The sequence below is a fragment of the Pleurodeles waltl genome, chromosome 11 (genome assembly GCF_031143425.1).
Source record: "Pleurodeles waltl isolate 20211129_DDA chromosome 11, aPleWal1.hap1.20221129, whole genome shotgun sequence".
Lineage (NCBI taxonomy): Eukaryota > Metazoa > Chordata > Amphibia > Caudata > Salamandridae > Pleurodeles > Pleurodeles waltl.
In genome coordinates this window covers 942,263,244-942,278,182 of record NC_090450.1, presented here as the reverse complement: position 1 = coordinate 942,278,182, position 14,939 = coordinate 942,263,244, and the positions used below count along the sequence as shown (strand labels likewise).

The 14,939-nt window shown below is 42.9% G+C and overlaps 1 protein-coding gene across 1 annotated transcript in view; it reads right to left on the bottom strand.

Annotated features, from left to right (window-relative positions):
• SFI1 (SFI1 centrin binding protein) overlaps window positions 1-14,939 on the bottom strand; it is a 328,160-nt gene that overhangs the window by 208,205 nt on the left and 105,016 nt on the right. The window contains exon 6 of the mRNA XM_069215083.1: window positions 6,012-6,129. Within this exon, the coding sequence (XP_069071184.1) occupies window positions 6,012-6,129 (118 nt within the window). The remainder of the gene's footprint in view (window positions 1-6,011; window positions 6,130-14,939) is intronic.

The following is a 14,939-nucleotide window of genomic DNA, read 5'->3' as shown; positions in this document are numbered from 1 at the left end:
CCCGGCGGTCGGACCGCCGGGATCTGGATGGCGGTAGGGGGGGTCGGAATCCCCGCGGCGGTGCAGCAAGCTGCGCCGCCGTGGAGGATTCAATGGGGCGGCGGTACACTGGCGGGAGCCCGCCAGTGGTGCCGGTCCGACCGCGGCTTTACCGCCGCGGTCGGAATCCCCATTGGAGCACCGCCGGCCTGTCGGCGGTGCTCCCGCGGTCCTCCGCCCTGGCGGTCAAAGACCGCCAGGGTCAGAATGACCGCCTTAGTCTCTTTTTTGGATGTTTTTCTTTACCGGGACGAACCACGAAGTCAGGCCGGGTCGCAGTTGAGGCAAGCCGGCTAGAATTTCCGCGCGGGTCGGTCCCTCTCTGGAGCTTTTTTCCAAAAATTCTCAAATCTTTTCCAAACTTCTGGGGCTTCACCCAGATGTTCTTTTAAGGTTCTTTTGGGGTCCACAGCTCACCCCAAGGGTCCAGAAGTTCTGTGATGGTCCTTGGGGGGTGCGGACTTCAACTCCCAGAATGCACCTGGCGCAAACTCCTTTTTGGCCACTGGACAGTGGTCAGCTGGTCGCTTTCTTCAGGAGTTGGTGCAGGGGACTCTGGTTAGCAATTTTTCACCTGTAGCAAACAGGGAGTCCCTCCTTGAACCAGTTGAAGCCAGGCAAAGTCCTTCTTGTGGTGAAGCCCAAGTGTGCAGCTGGTGCAGTCCTTCTGAGTGCAGGTTCCAGGTGCAGGCCAGGGGTCCAGCAGGGCAGTCCTTCTTCTTCTTTAGTTCCTTTCTTGTTGAATTCTGGAGGGGATCTGAGGTGTGGGTGCAGGTCTGCCAGTTTTATCCTTGCTCCTGGGTGAAAAGCAGGGGGGCCCTGGTTCTCCAATCAGGGACAGGGTCGTCCCCCTGTGATGACCACTTCCTGGGAAGTGTGGCAAAAATCCATCCCAGAAGGCAACAGTCTCTAAAAATCCAACATGGATGAATCTGATTTTTGGAGGTTACATCTGGCTGAGCCCACCCACTGGTGTGACTAAAAATCATAAACACACCCCTCTCCTGCCCTCTCCTAATCTAATCAAGGGGGCACCTAATTGTCTGGGGTTGCAGGATGTGGGGGTGTTGCTGGGTGCTCCAAATGTCCTTCTCTGCCTTTGAAGACCAGTTTGGCAGCCCTCCCCCTTCCTGCCTCACCATCTGCTGAGGGGAGATTCTCTCCCCCAAGCACATTCCTTTGTGTGAAGCCTGGCCACTTCACACCTCATCAAGGCAGCCTGGCAGAAGCTGCTGCAGGCTGGCCAATCAGAGCACAGCAGCAAAAACAATGCAGAGCTGAAATTGGCAACTTTTTAGGTAAAGTCTAAACTTTTTACCTGAACAAGTTATATTAAATCCAACAACTGGAAGTTGTGGGATTTATTACAACAATTAATTTGATACCAAATTCTTGGTATGTAACATTTAAGGAGACTTTAAAATTTAAAATAAAGTCTGCCCATTCTAGCCTATGAAGGCCATTTACTTCCATGAGGGAAAAACGAATTTGGCTGTTTTTACCTCACCAGGGCTTATAAATCTATTTTTATAAAGTCCCTGCTTATAGTTACATGGCACCCAGCCCTAGGGGCACATAGGGCACACCTTAGGGGTGACTTATATGTAACAATAAGGTAGTTTAAGACTTTGGAAGTACCTTTAATTCCAAAGTCGAATTTGCATATAACTTTAATTTAAAAGCAGCCAGCAAGGCAGGCTTGCTTTTAAAATGACACTGGGCACCTCAGCAATGCACCTAGGTGTGCCCCACCTATGCTGTGGTCCCTAAACCTACATGCCCTACCATATACTAGGGACTTATAGGTAGGTTAACTTAGCCAATTATAATTAGCCTAATTTGCATATCCATTTTACACAGAGCACAGGCCCTGGGACTGGTTAGCAGTACCCAGGGCACCTTTAGAGTCAAGAAAACACCAGCAAAAAGTGGAAAATGGGGGCAAAAAGTTATGGGGCCTCTGCAATCAGCCCTGTTTTCTCACAGAGAAGAAATAAAATTAAGTTTTTATTGAACTGTTAGAAATGGAGTCTCTAGTTGGCAGCGGTTTGCACCCTGTCCAAGTAGGGATCTTTTCTCTAGTCAGGGTAAGGAAGTAATACAGCTAAGATAACCCCTACTCACTCCCTTGGTAGCTTGGTACGAACAGTCAGGCTTATCTCAGAGGCAATGTGTAAAGTATTTGTACACACCCAAACTCATAGAGTAACACAGTGAAAACACCACAAACGTACTCCACACCAGCTTAGACAAGTAGCCAATATTTATCTGAGTAAGATAAGACCAAAAACACAAAAGTCCAACATAAACCAGCAAAGATACACATTTTCAAAGATTAAATCTTAGTATAGTGCTTAGAAATACAACAGCTCCAACTGGGGATATTGCGACGTCTTGACAGAGTCGTTCCCAACAGTCTGACGTCACTAATGAGGAAGTGCAGTCTGGTCACAGAGTCGCATGGACCCCAGGTAGAGTACCTTGTAAAATGAGGAAACAAAGACACTGCACGGAGTCGGGGAGGTGAGGCGTCGCTGGAGCTGGTGCGGCAGCGGTTCCTTATTGCTACCGGGGAGGTAAGGTGTCTGTTCCTTACAGCTAGGCAGGGGAGGTGAGGTGAGGCATCAGTTCCTTACGGCTGCAGGGCGGTGAGACCGCGTTGGTGGCGAGGAGTCGGTTCCCTACAACAAGAAGGAGTCGATGAATCCAACAGGTCAAGGCGCAAGGCATCGATTTTGCGATGTTGAGATCACACCACAGAGCTACAGGTGCTGTGGTGGAGTCAGAGTCTGGTGTCACGGACATCAGTGACACAGCACTTGGGACTCAGTATGTGGCAGGACTTCGGAGGTGCTGCAACGGCGCCAGGCCTGCAAAGGTGGTCGCAGTTGTTACACTCAGCTGGAACCAAGGCTCCAATGCAGGCAGCGGCACGGAGTCAGACAGTGGCGTCGGTTCTTAAGTCACTCTGGATTCGATGTGCTTGTTTCTTCATGGTTACACCAGAACTCACTCCCCAGGGGCCAGGAACTGGATTTGGCACCACTTGGCAAGTCAGGACTATAAGCTAGAGAACCCAGGTGCTGGCAGATGTAGTCTTTGATGTCCTTGAGACTTCTTAACAGGAGGCAAGCTCAGTCCAAGCCCTGGAGAGCCTTTGGAAGCAAGATTTAGAAAGCAAAGCCCAGCCCTTTCACTCCCAGGACAGAAGCAGCAGGCCAGCACAGGCAGAGCGGCAGTCCCTTCTACAGAATCCAGCTCTTCTTCCTGGCAGATTGTCCTCAGTCCAGAAGGATTCTAACTTTGTGGGGTCAGAGGTCCAGTACTTATACCCATTTCGGTCTTTGAAGTCTGCAAACTTCAAACAGAACTCTTTGCCATGCACAAAACTCTGCCCTTCCTGCCCTGGCCCTTGTCACACTCCAGAGGGTTGGAGACTGTTTTGTTTAAGGACAGGCACATCCCTTTTTGGGTGAAAGTGTCAGTTCCTCCTACCACTCTAGCTCAGGAAGACCCATCAGGATATGCAGGGCACATCGCAGCTCCCTTTGTGTGACTTTCTAGAGTGAATTCACAAACAGCCCAACTGTCATCATGACCCGGACGTGTATTCCACAGCTGGACAGAGGCCCCGAATGGTTAAGCAAGAAAATGCCCACTTTCTAAAAGTGGCATTTTCACACTTACAATTTAAAAAACAACTTCACCACATAGTGTATTTTTTAATTGTGTGTTCAGAGACCCCAAATTCCAAATCTATATCTGCTCCCAAATAGGAAATTATACTTAAAAGCTATTTCAAGGCAATCTCCATGTTACCCTGTGGGAGAGACAGACCCTGCAATACTGAAAAACAAGTTTATCAGTATTTCACATGTAAAACACACTAGTACATGTCCTACCTTTTAAGTACCCTGCCCATAGGGCTGCCTTGGGCCTACATTAGGGGTGACCTACATGTAGTGAAAGGGAAGGTTTGGGCCCGGCAAGTGGGTGCACGTTCCAGGTCGAAATGGAAGTTTAAAACTGCCCACCCAGACACTGCAGTGGCAGGTCTGAGACATGTTTACAGGCCCACTAGTAGCATTTGATTTACAGGCCCTGGGCACACATGGTGAACTATACTAAGGACTTACAAGTAAATCAAATATGCCAATCATGGACACACCAATCACTAATACAATTTAGACAGAGAACACTTGCAATTTAGCATGGGTCAGCAGTTGTAAAGTGCCCAGAGTCCCAAAGTCAGCAAAAACAAAATTCAGCACAGGATCAAAACAGGAAGTCAGAAGACAGAGTTTGGGGATAACCCTGCAAAAAGGGCCATTTCCAACTATAATTTTGAAAGCAATCACCATATAATTAAAACAAAAGTAAATGTGTGATAAAGTGAATCACAAGGTTATGAAAGAAAGGCTCTCATTGCCCTGCAGATTCATTTTTACTTTCCTTTTTAAAACAAATAAAACAAAAATAATACAAACAATATTTTAAAAAGATTAGGTATTTGTAGGAACAAATCACTTGCAGGGGCTAGAGGTGGACTCAAGAATTCAAGGGCTTATAACCTGGAACAAGGGTGCAGGGAAGATCTAAGATATGAAGCACTGAACGACACACAAGGAAAGCCTTTCAGAACAAAAATATTACTATATGACACTTCATCAGGGCACAAGTGATGGAAGCAAATGGCTCTTCATTAAAAGTATGAATGAACTGCCCAGCCACAAAATAACTACTTTCAAATTTTAAAAATGCTACCAGATACAAGACAGAAACACTACTCGGAAAGCAAGAGCAATGCCAGAGACCAGCAAGAACATTCACGATTACAAGTAGGCAGGGCTCAGATATTTTGTTTCTGGGTCTAACTAAGTTATTCCAAGTGTAATAAAAAGTCCACCACATTAGCTGTGCAATATGGAGGGTAGCAATTTATTAAATCTGTCCATTTACTTATCACATAGCCATTCTTAAGGATGTAATGCATGTATGTTTTGATATTTTCAAGCACAAACCTAGGTAGGAAACGACAGAGCTCTGAAGTCTAATTGATGAAAAATACAGAATGTTTTTTAATTCTGTTTTTGCGGTTCTTTTAGTAAGTGCAGAAGCAGTGGAATAGATTAGCCTGAAATGATGAGGGATGGTGTTACAGATTCTGAGCACATAGATTAGAAAAAATATACTTGTGTTTTTTCCTTATGCAAGAGAGGAGGTGGCATAATGTTCTGAGCTGCCAACTTTGGAGCTGGGGGAACCAGGTACGAGTCTCTGCGTCGGCTCAACATCCTGTGATTCTGGGCAAATCACTTCATCTCCCTGTGCCTGATCAGCGCCTTGAGACCCTCACAGTGATTTGCAAAGCTTTACAAATTCTGGATTTATTTCTTGACTTAACTTCAAGCCTGGCAATGACTTGAGCTACAAGAAGATATCAATCACGGGAATTTGGACACAGATCACAGAAAATGCACATTTTTATAGTACGATGAATCCTTCTACTATGATTTACGTGAAGGAAAGCCATTACAGGCGAGGCTTTCAGATCCACAAAAACTTAGTTTTCAGGTTGAAACTGATATCACTTGTGAGTTTCGTCTTTCAGAGACATGATGTAATGCAGATGAACTGACCCAGAGTCAGCGAATCCACACACAGTATCAATCCACAACCAATTATTATTAAAGTTGTTTTAACGCAGAACACATTCATGAATATATTAGTGCGTATGATCATTCATGTGCAACATTGCTGAGCTAGAGTGAGTTTACGTCATATTTCTAAGACAAAAAGAAATAAATGACGTGGGAAGAAAGGGGGATGCATTCAGTGAACCTAAGACAAATGACATTATGAAGGTGAGTAAAATAAACAAAGAGGACAAGCTGCTGAGATACTGATGTTGAATCAAGGAAACACAGAACAAAGTAAATTTTGGAGTTAAGAAAGGGGAACACTGTACTCACCGTAATACTCTCAGCTCATTAAACTCTAGCGCTTCACTGTGCATCCGCAGTTTGATCTTGCGAACATTAATGTATACCTGCCAGTGCCGGAAGGAGGAGGATGTGAGCCTTTTCTGTGCTGTATGACCCAGAAAGTGGTAGATTAATCATGAGGCCTGCAAAGATATCTTATCTTCCAGACATAGTGACTCTTAATTTACAGTTCAGCTCTCTACACTTTCCACTTTTAAACAATAAACCCAGAAAAGTGTTCTTGGACTAGATGCTCAGACAGGACGCAATGTTTGGTGCAGGCAATCACAGAAAATGAATCAGAGTGCAGCAATACCATTTTGAGAGGTTAAGGCATGAAAACAAATCTACTTACTTGGCATCCAAATTTGCTATTTTATGTATTTCCTTGAATTCACATTCAGCAGAATAGTGCCACACATGTGCAAAGACCCAGAACCCATTTTTCCACATATATTGTTATTGGATGAAAAAAGAAACTACATTGTGTAATCCCACTAAAATGTTCCTAAAAATTTGGATATAGGAAGCTTCCCCTCCCACCACAATCCTCCACCCCCAGACTGTTAGGGTCCCATGAAATTGAGTGATTCACTATTACACAGATGAATGAACGAGGTTTCTGTCTTGGAGATACACCTGCAGTGATCTTGTGTCTCTACTGTTCAAAAAGGTTTAGTTGAATGGGATAACATCAGGTCCCAGAGTTTTATTCAGTTGCATTCCTCATATTGCCTCGAGAACCTCTGCTCTATGGCCTGTTCTAAATCTTCAATCCATGTGAAGGGGATGAGTTGAGGGTGTCAGGACTGAAGGAACGCCCTCTTCCGTAGATTGTTCTCCCCAGGTATACAATTTCTGGAAGAAGTATTTAATGCTTTCCTTTCATCATTTTCTTTTGTTATCCATTCATTGTTCTGCCCTTTGATTTTCTCTATGAAGGTTTTTGCCTTCTGTATGCTTAACTATTTACCTAACAGCATGTCCGGCTGGTTTCCTTTTGCATAAAACATCTAGCTCCCACAGAGTTAATTCTCAGGAGGGTGCCGGAGTGGCCAGAACAAGATAGCTGCATTGGGAAGAAAAAAAAAAAAAGAGTCCCGCAGCCATAGAAGAATATCAGTTGAAAATGGACACAACTCCTACTTAGTATGGCCTGAGAAGGCTATATTGACAAATCAGAATTGATGCTGTACTCGATATTAGGCTTCAAACTGCTCGTGGCCAGTGGGTGCCTGTGTCCTTTGCAAACTCCACTTGAGGAAGGAAGCAAAAGGTCCTGCGTCCCCAGCAGCAGACAAACAGGATGGTAGATGGTAGCCCGCGGCCTGAAGGCAGGTAAAGGAGTACACAGAAGGCAGCAGGGGCTGCTGGTTAACAAGGAGGCCTGTAACTGTAAAGACGAAGAGCACAAATATGGCTTAATACAAGACATGCCATGCAGATTTAAAATGCACACATCGGTCTATCATTGTAGACAACAGATGCTGCTGAACACCACAAACTCGGAAGCACAGTTAATACACAGTCAGATACTGCACTAGTGGCAGCCCTTGGACAGCAACAACATATTGCACTGGTGATTAGTGATATTAAAACCAACAACATAACTTTTAGGGTCTGATTTAGAGTTTGGCGGAGGGGTTACTCTGTCACAATGGTGACTGTTATACATCTGCTAAAATATAAATCCCATAAGATACAAAGGGTATTTTGGCAGATGGGATATCCTGTGGTGAAGGGGCTCAAGACCAATCTATACCATGCCCTACTATTGCCAAGCTCCTGAGCTACAGAGACTACAAAAAGATACTGAATTGCCAATAAACACAAAGTCAAATAAGCAGGATCAAAGATTTTCATCTTACCCAAACTAGACACAGTGAGTCGAACACGGCCAAGTAAAGTTTATGCCAGACAGTGGAGATGGAGACACAGTATTCCATGCTATATCCTGTCAAGCTTAGGTTCACCATGACTCTAAAGATGCAGGTGTTCACTGATCACAAAGCAGCAACAGCTTGTCAACAAGAACTCCACAAAGAAAAATACTAACTGCAGCACAAATACTAAATGCAACACAGCTACTGTTGAATGAGCATAACTAGTCAGCTGCTAACAATAATGATTGGCGTTTACTGTAGTTTAATGAGTAGACTGGGAAATTATACCTACCTGCCGGTAGCTACTTTTCAAGGTCTTTAATACAGATTGACATCTGCAGCCCCATCACTGTTTCATGTGTATGAAGTGACACAGACCAGCGAACAGGTTTCTTCATTCCTATGTGAGGCAATAGTCCTCATGTTGCTGAAACCTGGTACCCCGACCCCAACATCACCATATACGATTCTTATAGGCAACTCTCCCTAAAAATATAGATATAAAATACTAGCAAAGATCCTGGCCTTGAGATTGATCCCGCTGTTGCATGGCTTGGTTCTACCAGACCAATCCGGTTTTATACCAGGTAGATCAACAGCTGATAACCTGTGAACACTGTTTGCAGTTAAGCACTACATAGAACCAGATATAGGAGCAGTGGCTGGGTTCCTCGATGTAGCCAAGGCTGTCTATTACATACAATTTCCATTCCTGATGGCAACACTGAAGCAAATGGGACTGGGAAGGGGTATATCACAATGGATTAAGTGGCTATATTCCCTCCTCATTGCCAGGATAAAAGTGAATAACCAGACATCGATCCAACAGAGGTCAATAGGGGAACAAAGCAGAGGGAGGGGGAGTTGTGGATGGCCCCATACTGCTGATCATATCTGCTTTAGTGATCTAGCCCCTGGTTAGTCTGTTTAGAGAGTTTCACTACACTGAGGGAATAATCATTCGGACCTTGTAAAATGCAACTGTCACTCTATGCTGGCAACATTTTGTTGCCAGTGAAAAATCCAGAGATTAACCAGAGTCCCATAATCAGAGATTATCGCATTTGGTAGGCAGTCTGGACTTACATTTAACTGGTCAAGATCAATAATGATGCCACTAACTACGAACACTAAAGCTCTTATTTTAGAGTACCCTATACAATGGCAAGAGTCCCTTCTGAAATATCTGGGTATACAATACTGCTAGTATCTACAGGCCCAGATGAAAAAACCAATAATGAGAAATGGAAAGCATCGCCAATATCTATTGTTGGTCGAATAGCTATCTTGAAAATGGCTGTCTTTTTGCAACTGTTATAGCTCTATCATAACATAATTGTTCAGTTAAACCAAAAATGTGTTGATCAATTGAGCACGCTCATGATTAGACTAGCATTGACAGTAAGCAGTCCAGAATAAATCTGAAAACCATGCAACTGCATTATAAGGTGGGAGGTTTGCAGCACTTAAATTGATGAAGTTTATTATTTAGTAGCTCAGGCCCAATTTGCACGCCACTAGTTTCACAATGTTGAAAGGCCCCATAAGATGATAAAGGGACTGTTGGCCCCAATGCCTATAAACACAGAGATCATGAAAAGACCTACAAGACCAAAGGGTGAAATAAATACAGTAGATTATACTATATAAAAGCATTCATGTCCCATACACTGACATGGTGCGAGTGCCATCTCTCCACTTGGGGTAGTGTTGAGGAATCCTATAATTGTGCCACAAGGTGTTGTGCTATTACTTGGCTGTATTGGATCCCCTCCTCACCCCACCACCCCCAGATACCCAGGATGAAGAAACCCTCCTTCAAAGAGCAACTCTCCCCCAGCACAGCTGCATTCCCTTCTGACTATAGCCCTTGAGGCACATATCGCTGTCAGCCATGCCATTTGTGGCCACTCGCATTTTAGTATAGTCGGTCCTGTGCGAAATATTGAGCTGGACGAAGCAGAAAGCTTGCTTATGTCTTGCTCCCATAGACCACACAATGCCTTCAAGGCGTCTGGCAAATTTTTATGAGCTTCCTATATATAAGGAAGATCTTCTTAAGCCGAAGGGGTTCATCCAGAATTCTATCCTCTAGAGAACTGGCCTAGGGTACCTGGTCAACCCCTGGCATATATTCAGCTAAAGCATGCCGGAGACCTAAGTATCTGAAGACATCCCATCGGGCATCTTCCACTCCTCACTAAGCACGCAGAACTCCTTCTTAGCTGTGTTTGTCCAGACATCTCCCAAGGAGCTGATCCCAATAAAGTCCCACTGCTGGAAACCAGAGAGGCATCGAGTCTTGGGTAGCCTCCAGGAATGCAACAGCTGGGTGCTGCCCATGGGAGTCCCAAGCCATCCCATCAAACACACAGCCCTGTTCCACGCCTGGAGGACGTCCCTAATATAAGTTGGCCCTTGTGCTCTGCTTTATCATCAATACAAAGCTGCCAGGTGTCTTCCCAGTACCATTAGTGCTCTATCCCCTCTCACAGAGAGTTCACTCAGATCTATGTTTACGCAATCATTAACTACTACCAGTTGGCTGGCCTAGTAATAAAGCTGATGATCTGGAAGAGCAATCCTACCCTCATATATCCCTCTGGTGAGCTTGTTAAAGGTAATAGTCAGACAGCCAGAGCTCCAGAGGAGTTGCCTCAGTTCACTCTCCACACACCTGAAAAGCTATCTGGAATGACATACCCAAATTCCTATAAGTACTACAGAACACACAGCAAGATAATAATTTTGTGCCGGACAGCTTTGAGAGTGGTAGTGTTTGCCAGAATGCTAAATCCCATTTTAGTTTTTCTAGTGTACCATATAAGTTATCCCATAGGAAGTCCTCGGGGAGCAGGTGATGTGGAGCCCCAAATACTGAAAGCCCTGTTTGGAGATTATTAGGTCCCCCAAGGGTTACAGGGCTGAGATCCATGCCATGAGAGGATAGAGAACAGATGACAGATTTTGCCAGTTTATCCAAAATCCCACCTTATTTCCAAAATATGTGCATAATGTGCTTTACCCTGTCGATAGAAAGTTCCAGATCAGCGACATAACAAAATATCAGCTGCATTCAAAGAGATTTTGGTGGGCTGCAACAGTGTTATCGCATGTGGCAAATCTCTGTGAAGCAGACATGGAAGGGGAGGTAGCTGGGAGGTCCTCCAGAACCACAGAAGGAGAAATTAACAACAGTAAAACTAGCACAAAAAGGAGGGGTAGCTGCAGAACTAATAAAGGACATCCAGGAAAGCGGGGCGAGTCTAAGAAAAACAATAAAAGGGACACATCTATAAAGACATATACAACACATAAGCACCCCATAAAATCATTCAAGTCTTCCAGCAAGGGTGGGTTGGTCAGAGAGGATGAAGTAGTCACTAAAAAGAAATTACAACCTTGCTAAGAGCATTTCTGAAAATGCAGCCAAAGCACAATACGATGCAAGTATAGCAGAACCTAATATGGCTGAATTAAGAAAGATTAAAGAGTAACGGTGGTCCATAATCCAACTCAGCTACGCAAAGGGGAGGCACATCTAGCAGCACACCGTAGGGGCAGGAAGTAGGCTCTCCAAGACAAATGTGTTTTAAAGTGCTCACAACTAATGACTTGAAGATTGGCAGCAACCAGCCACCAAACCATTCAGCACAATGTACACAAGTGTAGGAGAATGCCATTCAGGAACTTAACAAAGAAGATACAGAAGATGAACCAAAGATATAAAGACATGCAGTACAAGATGGAAATACTACAAGTATTAACAATATAAAAATACTACATACTGTGGAAGGGGGAGAGGTAAAGCTTTTAGTGGTGGACTTGATAAAGAAAGCAGTACCTCTGTTCTGACATCAGCAGATCTTATGTCAGAGATTCTGAGAGTACAACAAGACCCATTTAATCCAAACCTTAATGAGGAGACGCCACCAAAGATTTTAGTAAACTTTTCATCATACAGGGTGAAGGAATAGGATATTAACTACAGCTTTAAAATAAAAAACCTCCATAAGCAAAATATCAAGACTTTAGTATTAGGTCCGATATATCCCGTTTGACACAAATTAGATGGAGGGAATAAGGGAAATGCATAAATAGTGTGCAGCAAATATTTAGTTTCAGGCAATGCTGAGAAGGATGTTGAATAATACAATGCTTAATCTGAGTAAATCATGTGAACTACATGATTTAATCAAGCAGGCGAAATTGCATTCTACATAGAAGGGAAAACTGGGCAGCACAAACAGAGGTAGATCCTTGAGTCAAGAGCTCATAGGGCAACAGGATTCTGTCAGAAAAATACAGGAGTTGGCTGCCAAAGAAATGGTAAAGTGGGCTGGGACACCAGGTGAGGGGGGGGGGGGCATAAGGCAGAAAAGCACAGGAAGTCCCCTTATCACATGACAAGTTGGTGTTTATGTTAAAAACAATTGTTGACTGGTACTATCATTACATTTTAAAATTATTAGAAAGATCGGAGTCCTCCAGTTCCGTATTGGAATGTGAATGAGTTAAAGGTAAAAAAGAAACAAAGAATAAGAATGGAATATATTTGGGAAAGTAGTGCAGATGTTATATTACTCCAGGAAACTAATTTACTTAGAGATGACTGTAGAGGCCTACAAAGAAAAGAAAATCAGAAACTGATTCAGCAGTGTTTGAACAGATCAGTTGTGATGCACCCAGGGGGTGCCCATATTAGTTCAAATAAATTCAGGAGTAAAGATACTTAATTATGAAGCAGGTGATGCAAGGAAGCGGGTAATTGTGGAAATGAGGCCCTAAAAAAGAACAGTTAAACGTTAGATTGTTCTGACCCGAATATAGATTACTCAGGACCTTTATGTAAATAAGGTTCCAGCTTACTGGAATACACGTCACATATTATAATGGGATTTGATTTCAGTGTTTTATTGGAAAACAAAGTAGATAGATTATTCAGGGTACGAATATATTCACTACCCCAGAATAGTTGTGCGCATCAAGTCTACTATAAAAGCTATGGGGTTGTGTGATGTGGGGTGATTGAGAGAAGGTCCGTTAGGAGACTATACATTTCATAGCAAAAACTACAGACACCACTTTAGAATAGATTACTTTTTAATTGCCAAGAGGGGAGCAAATAAGGATATCATAGTGAGACACCTACCTGCACATTTGTCTGAACACTCTGCAGGACTTTTCAAACTTGGCTTACCAGAGCAAAAGTGCCATGCAAAGTGGGCAATGAACAGGAAAATCCTGTGAGAGTAAGGGATGATATAAGAATTGCAAAAAGAAACTGGGGATATTTGCTGAGGCGAATTTACTGTTAGCACCTATCAATAATGTTTGGGATTCGCAGAAAGTATTCTTGAGAGGAAGGATTGGCAGTATCTCTTGGCAAAGAACCAAAATAAAGAGTGAAATGAACGCCTTCAGGTAGAAAAGAAGATTGTGGATATTGAAAAAAAAAAAATAAGGGACATAAAGAAACAGAGAGACACAAATAAGCACAAACTTGACAGAGCCCTGAGAAACATTAAAGTTAATCTGAAAGGAAAAAATAAGAACCGGGAGAGTGACAAAATGGGACATTTTGTGTAAGGTAAGAAGTGGTAAGCTGGTAGGCTGGAAAGTAAGCAATATTACACCAGAAATATTATTAAAATATACTTGACAGACTCAAGCGTAAAATATAGTAATAACAAAAATATTGAAGGAACTTTTTTCAGGTTCTATCAAAGATTATTGAGGGAAGATATTGTATTTAATGAAGCTGAATTAAATAGGTGCTTAAAAAGAAAATGAGTTACTTACTTGTAACTGTGGTTCTCCAGTATTGGTATCTTTCATAGATTCACATGCTTGAATCATTCCCCGTCGTCGAAGTGGGAGTCCCACGGTATATAGAAAGCAATAATTAGAGAATTTGTTTTTATTTTTTATTTCTATTGAAGTCAATAGGAGAAACAACTTCAATTGTAGAACTATCAGCCTCTTTAGAAAGAGCCCAAATTTCAGCCAATCAGGCGTGACCACCCCTTTAGAATCCTCAGCACAGAGGCTCAGTCTCTCAGATTTCTCCGCGCTCGAGATTACTGGAAAAAACCAAAGGAGGTGAGCCCCTCTGGGGAGGAGGGTGGGTCGCATGTGAATCTATGAAAGATACCAATACTGGAGAACCACAGCTACAGATAAGTAACTCATTTTCTTCTCCAGTATTGGGGTATCTTTCATAGATTCACATGCTTGAATCAGAATAGCCAGCAGTAAGAAAAAATGTTTGATATCAGTAACACCAATAGTATGCCTGTGTATAACGCATGCTATCTGAACTCATATAATTAATAACATTTGCAAATTAACCGCTAACATATTGGTTATTTATATATATATATATATATATATATATATATATATATATATATATACATACATATATATATATATATATATATATACACACACACACACATATATAAACACATATATATATATACACATCCATATAAAAATATACATATATGTATACCTATACACACACCATAGATCCAATATATGAAATTATCCTTCAAACAGCACATAGAGGTTGGAGGGTAAGAGGTTATTGGCTCACCTTAGGCAAATAAATTACGTAATACCGCTTGTCCTACCGCAGCATCCACTCTGTCCGTAGCCTCTACGCAGTAGTGCTGGGTGAACGTGTGAGCGCGTGTCCATGTTGCCGCCCTGCAGATATGATCCAGAGGGACTCCAGCGAACAGAGCTGTTGAAGTAGATACTGCTCTAGTGGAGTGCGCTCTGACACTGGATGATAAAGGCTTCCCTGCCAACTGGTGGCACAACTGTATGGCGGAAGAGATCCAGCGCGCTATGGTCTGTTTAGTAACGGCCTTACCCTTATTGATCTTTCCATAACTGATAAAAAGTTGCTCAGACTTACGGAAATCACTTGTCCTTGTATATAAAATTTTAAACAGTGTTTAATGTCTAGAGAGTGTAGAGCTCGTTCCGCTGCAGATTGTGGATTTGGAAAAAATGTTCTGAG